Source organism: Eucyclogobius newberryi, unplaced genomic scaffold (genome assembly GCF_026437365.1).
Source record: "Eucyclogobius newberryi isolate DKJ021-1_F unplaced genomic scaffold, fEucNew1.0.hap1 SCAF_14, whole genome shotgun sequence".
NCBI classification, from domain to species: Eukaryota; Metazoa; Chordata; class Actinopteri; order Gobiiformes; family Gobiidae; genus Eucyclogobius; species Eucyclogobius newberryi.
The window spans coordinates 37,018,253-37,024,036 of record NW_027315768.1 but is presented as its reverse complement, the minus strand read 5'-3'; the positions used below and the strand labels follow the sequence as shown (position 1 = coordinate 37,024,036).

Here is a 5,784-nt window from a genome sequence, read left to right as displayed (position 1 = left end):
ACAGTACTTTTAGAGACTCTTGGCACCACCAGAAGGCCGGCATTCTGAGAGCGAAGAGCTCTGTTTGGATGATATGGTTCTATAGCATCTTTGAGGTAGGATGGGGCCACGTCATTTATGGCTTTGTAGGTCAAGAGTAGAATTTTGAATTTGATTCTAGACTCGACGGGGAGCCAGTGAAGAGACTTCAGCACTGGCGTAATGTGCTCTCTTCTTTTTGTTCCTGTTAGTAATCTTGCTGCTGCATTTTGAACCAGTTGAAAGCTTTTTATGGAGCTTTTAGGACACGCTGCAAGCAGGGAGTTACAGTAGTCTAATCTAGTCGTTACAAATGCATGGATAAGTTTTTCAGCATCACTTTTAGGCAGGATTCTTCTGATTTTGGCGATGTTGCGCAAATGGAAATAGGCTGTTTTACAAGCTTGATTTATATGAGCTTTAAATGAGAGCTCCTGGTCAAATAAGACTCTGAGGTTTCTTACAGTAGAACTGGAGGCTACACTGACATTGTCCAGTGTGACTATCTGCTCAGATAGAGCGTCTCGTAGATGCTTAGGGCCAAGCACAATGACCTTGGTTTTTTCAGGGTTAAGAAGCAGGTAGTTTAGTGTCATCCAGGTTTTTATCTCCTTCACACAAGTACTAAGTCTGTCTACTTGATCGCTCTGATCAGGTTTCATTGATAAATACAGCTGAGTGTCGTCTGCAGAGCAGTGGAAGTTAATGTCATGCTTTCTAATAATGTTGCCTAATGGTAGCATATAAAGAGTAAACAGAATTGGACCGAGTACCGAACCCTGTGGCACACCGTAAATTACTTTAGAGCTTGGTGAGGAGCTCTGGTTTACATTAACAAATTGGAACCTATCAGATAGATAGGATTTAAACCAGCTGAGGGCTGTTCCTCCAACACCTACATCACATTCTAACCTCTGCAGTAGAATGTTGTGGTCGATGGTGTCAAACGCTGCGCTGAGGTCCAACAGAACCAGGATTGAGACCAGTCCATCGTCAGCGGCTAATAACAAATCATTTGTGACTTTAACTAGTGCAGTTTCAGTGCTGTGGTGGGCTCTGAACCCTGACTGGAAAACTTCAAATAAGTTATTGTCCTGCAGGTGGCGACAAAGCTGTTTTACTACAACTTTTTCAAGGATTTTAGAGACGAAGGGAAGATTTGAAATAGGTCTGTAGTTTACCAATAGGTCGGGATCTAGATTAGGCTTTTTCAGAAGAGGTTTAATGACTGCATGTTTGAAGGACTGTGGAACATAGCCACTTTGGAGTGAAGTATTTATTATATTAAGAATAGGGTCTATAATTAGGGGGAGAATGTCTTTGAGGAGTCTGCTTGGAATGGGGTCTAGGACACAAGTTGAGCTTTTAGAGGACATAATGGCTGAAGTTATCTCTCATGATCAACAGCTGTGAACCTTTCTAGGTTTACAGGTGGATTTATATGGGACGTTAGATTTACAGCTTGGGCTAGTTCAGGGCTAATAGCGGGGGTAATTTCATCTAATTTATCTCTGATTGTTTTTATTTTATTATTAAAAAATAGGAGGAAATCATCAGAGCTAAGTGTAGCTGGGATTGAGGGCTCTACTGCACTGTGACAGTTTGTTAGCCTAGCTACAGTGCTGAAAAGGAATTTAGTGTTACTTTTGTTGACTTCTATTAGATTTGAATAATATCTGGTTTGGGCCTTACGCAGAGCCTGCTTATAGGACAGCAGGCAACTTTTCCATGCTTTTAGGGATTCTTCTGTGAGAGAGCGACGAAATAATCCCTCTAACTTTCTAACTCTTTGTTTATGTGAACGCAGTTCTTGGTTGTACCAGGAGGAGGCGCGCTTTGGCCTAATGACCTTCTGTTTTAACGGCGCGACAACGTCAAGAGCAGACTTCAGAGAATTCATGGTCAAGTCGACACATTGATCACTTAAACTGGGACTAAAACTGTTCTCAGCAGGATCACATGACATGATCACATGACATCACATGACATGATCACATGACGTGATCACATGACGTGATCACATGACATGTCACTGAATATTGGCTCTATTATTTCTTTGAATTTTGAGATAGATTTTTCAGATTTTGTCCTTTTCATTATAACTTTATTTTGTGGGACTGGATGATCTTTAAGAATAAACTAAAGGTAATTAGGAAATGATCTGACAATATAGGGTTTTGAGGGAGGACAATGAGGTCACTAATCTCTGTTCCATACGTTAGGACAAGATCCAGAGTGTTCTTGTGAGTGTGAGTCGGTTTATTTACATTCTGAGTGAAACCAATGCTGTCTAACAAGGCGCTGAAGGCATTACTGAGAGAGTCATCACTCATGTTCACGTGGATATTAAAGTCTCCAACTATAACTATTTTATCCCAGGCTAACACTAAGTTTGATATAAAGTCAGAAAACTCTGTTAAAAACTCTGAGTAGGGACCAGGAGGTCGGTAGATAACTATGAACAAAACTCCTTTTTGGTTTTTCATATTTGGACATGTGATCGACAGCATAAGGCTTTCAAATGAGTGAAATGCATTGTTAGTTTTAGGGCTCATGAGTCGCTTGAGTGTGAGATCACTGCCACACCACCACCTCGGCCTGTGCTCCTGGCAGTCTGAAAGTTAACATGGGTGGGTGGGGTTAACATAGGTGGGTGGGGTTAACATGGGTGGGTGGGGTTTACATGGGTGGGTGGGGTTAACATGGGTGGGTGGGGTTAACATGGGTGGGTGGGGTTTACATGGGTGGGTGGGGTTAACATAGGTGGGTGGGGTTTACATGGGTGGGTGGGGTTAACATGGGTGGGTGGGGTGGACTCATTTAGTCTGACGTAGTCGTCTTGTTGAAGCCACGTTTCAGTTGGAGCTGAAGATCTATGTTATAGTCACTAATTAATTCATTAACTAAGAGCGATTTGGAGGAAATTGCTCTAATGTTTAGCAGTCCACCTGAAGGACAAGAGACTGCAAAGGTCACGGGAACATGCAAGAATAATGTGTTTTCTTCTGACTTTGTGTTCCAGAGAAAGACACGATGGACGTTTGGTGCAACGGACACAACATCGAGACGGCGGTGAGTCTTGTGTGGACGTCATGAGTCTTGTGTGGACGTCATGAGTCTTGTGTGGACGTCATGAGTCTTGTGTGGACGTCATGAGTCTTGTGTGGACGTCATGAGTCTTGTGTGGACGTCATGAGTCTTGTGTGGACGTCATGAGTCTTGTGTGGACGTCGCGAGTCTTGTGTGGACGTCGCGAGTCTTGCGTGGACGTCATGAGTCTTGCGTGGACGTCATGAGTCTTGTGTGGACGTCATGAGTCTTGTGTGGACGTCATGAGTCTTGTGTGGACGTCATGAGTCTTGTGTGGACGTCATGAGTCTTGTGTGGACGTCATGAGTCTTGTGTGGACGTCGCGAGTCTTGTGTGGACGTCGCGAGTCTTGCGTGGACGTCATGAGTCTTGCGTGGACGTCATGAGTCTTGTGTGGACGTCATGAGTCTTGTGTGGACGTCATGAGTCTTGTGTGGACGTCATGAGTCTTGTGTGGACGTCATGAGTCTTGTGTGGACGTCATGAGTCTTGCGTGGACGTCATGAGTCTTGCGTGGACGTCGCGTGGACGTCATGAGTCTTGCGTGGACGTCATGAGTCTTGCGTGGACGTCGCGTGGACGTCATGAGTCTTGCGTGGACGTCATGAGTCTTGCGTGGACGTCATGAGTCTTGCGTGGACGTCGCGAGTCTTGCGTGGACGTCATGAGTCTTGCGTGGACGTCATGAGTCTTGCGTGGACGTCATGAGTCTTGTGTGGATGTCATGAGTCTTGTGTGGACGTCATGAGTCTTGTGTGGACGTCATGAGTCTTGCGTGGACGTCATGAGTCTTGCGTGGACGTCGCGTGGACGTCATGAGTCTTGTGTGGACGTCATGAGTCTTGTGTGGACGTCATGAGTCTTGTGTGGACGTCATGAGTCTTGCGTGGACGTCATGAGTCTTGCGTGGACGTCATGAGTCTTGCGTGGACGTCATGAGTCTTGTGTGGACGTCATGAGTCTTGCGTGGACGTCATGAGTCTTGCGTGGACGTCATGAGTCTTGCGTGGACGTCATGAGTCTTGCGTGGACGTCATGAGTCTTGTGTCTTGACGTCTTCTTGGGTGTGTTCAGGGCGAGTTTGTGGACGACGGCACCGAGACGCACTTCACTCTGAGCGATCATCTTTGCTGCATCAAAGCCGTGAGCAGCGGGAAGAGGAAAGACGGAATCATCCACACGCTGCTGGTGGACGGGACCGAGGTGCCCGAGTGCACCGGGTGAGGCCCGGGTGAGGCCCGGGTGAGGCCCGGCTCACCCGGGTGAGGCCCGGGTGAGAACCGGTTCTTTAGTCTCTCGTTCATTAGTCTCTCGTTCATTAGTCTCTCGTTCATTAGTCTCTCGTTAAACGCTCGTTTGTCTCGTTTCAGGTTCTTTCAGACTCGTTTGGAGAAAAGACTGTTTCCGAGCAGCGTCAGTAAAAAGCCTCATTTTGTCTGTCGTCTTCTGTCCAGACTCTTTGACTCTTTGACTCGAGAAAAAGGAAATCAACAAATGTTCAACAGAATTTATTATTTACCAATAAAACTATAAAACTAAAACTAAAACTGAAACTACCTCCGACAAGAACCAGACTGTACTTCATGTCAGTGCCTCTGTTAAAGACGGGGGCGCTCTCTGCGCCCATTCACTCATTGTTGACAACAGCTGCGCGAAGCCGCATTCCTCCAAAAACACTCCTGGCATCGTCCTGTACGTGAGAGCCTGTGGCAGGGGCCTGTGGCAGGTGGCAGGGGCCATACTTTATCTGCTTGAATGAGTGGAAGTCTATGGGGAGCGGGTGGGGGCCCCGGGGGCCCCGGGGGGGTGGAGAAGACTTAAAGCCGTTTCCACAACAACATATTATACATCGTTTGAAAACTTTGTTTTAGCTCGATTTTTTTTTTCTTCTTCTCTTTGAGCTCAAAAACTCACCAAACTTTGCCCAAAATTCAAAATTAGTGAAAATTTTAGTTTTTTCTGGGTCATTTTCCTTTGCGCCACCAACAAAAGTCATACACATGATCATAATGATCATAATAATGATCATTATTATGATCATAATAATGATCATTATTATGATCATTATTATGATCATAATAATGATCATTATTATGATCATTATGATCATAATAATGATCATTATGATCATAATAATGATCATAATGATCATAATAATGATCATTATTATGATCATAATAATGATCATTATTATGATCATTATTATGATCATAATAATGATCATTATTATGATCATTATTATGATCATAATAATGATCATTATTATGATCATTATGATCATAATAATGATCATTATGATCATAATAATGATCATAATGATCATAATAATGATCATTATTATGATCATAATAATGATCATTATTATGATCATAATGATCATAATAATGATCATAATGATCATAATAATGATCATAATAATGATCATAATGAGCTTGTATTTGTTTCATGTTTAAAGCTGCAACTGATTATTTTAGTGTTCGATGTCAATCCATTATTTTGATCGAACTTTTAGACTTTTTAACCAAATAAAAAGCTTCTGTGGAGTTTTTATGAATAAAGTGTTTGTTATTGGTACATTTTGAGTTGATGTTTTAACTCGTCGTAGCAGCTTTTTTTGTGTCAAAATGTGAATAAATCTTTTACAAATGTACTTGTTTTCTTTTGTCAGAAATCAGT

The 5,784-nt window shown here is 43.1% G+C and overlaps 1 protein-coding gene across 1 annotated transcript in view; it reads left to right on the top strand.

Moving 5' to 3' along the window:
* faima (Fas apoptotic inhibitory molecule a) overlaps positions 1-4,357 on the top strand; it is a 14,908-nt gene extending 10,551 nt beyond the window's left edge. The window contains exons 3-4 of the mRNA XM_072444100.1: positions 3,041-3,090; positions 4,183-4,357. Of these exons, the coding sequence (XP_072300201.1) occupies positions 3,041-3,090; positions 4,183-4,332 (200 nt within the window). The 3' untranslated portion in view covers positions 4,333-4,357. The remainder of the gene's footprint in view (positions 1-3,040; positions 3,091-4,182) is intronic.
* Positions 4,358-5,784: the final 1,427 nt, after the last annotated feature.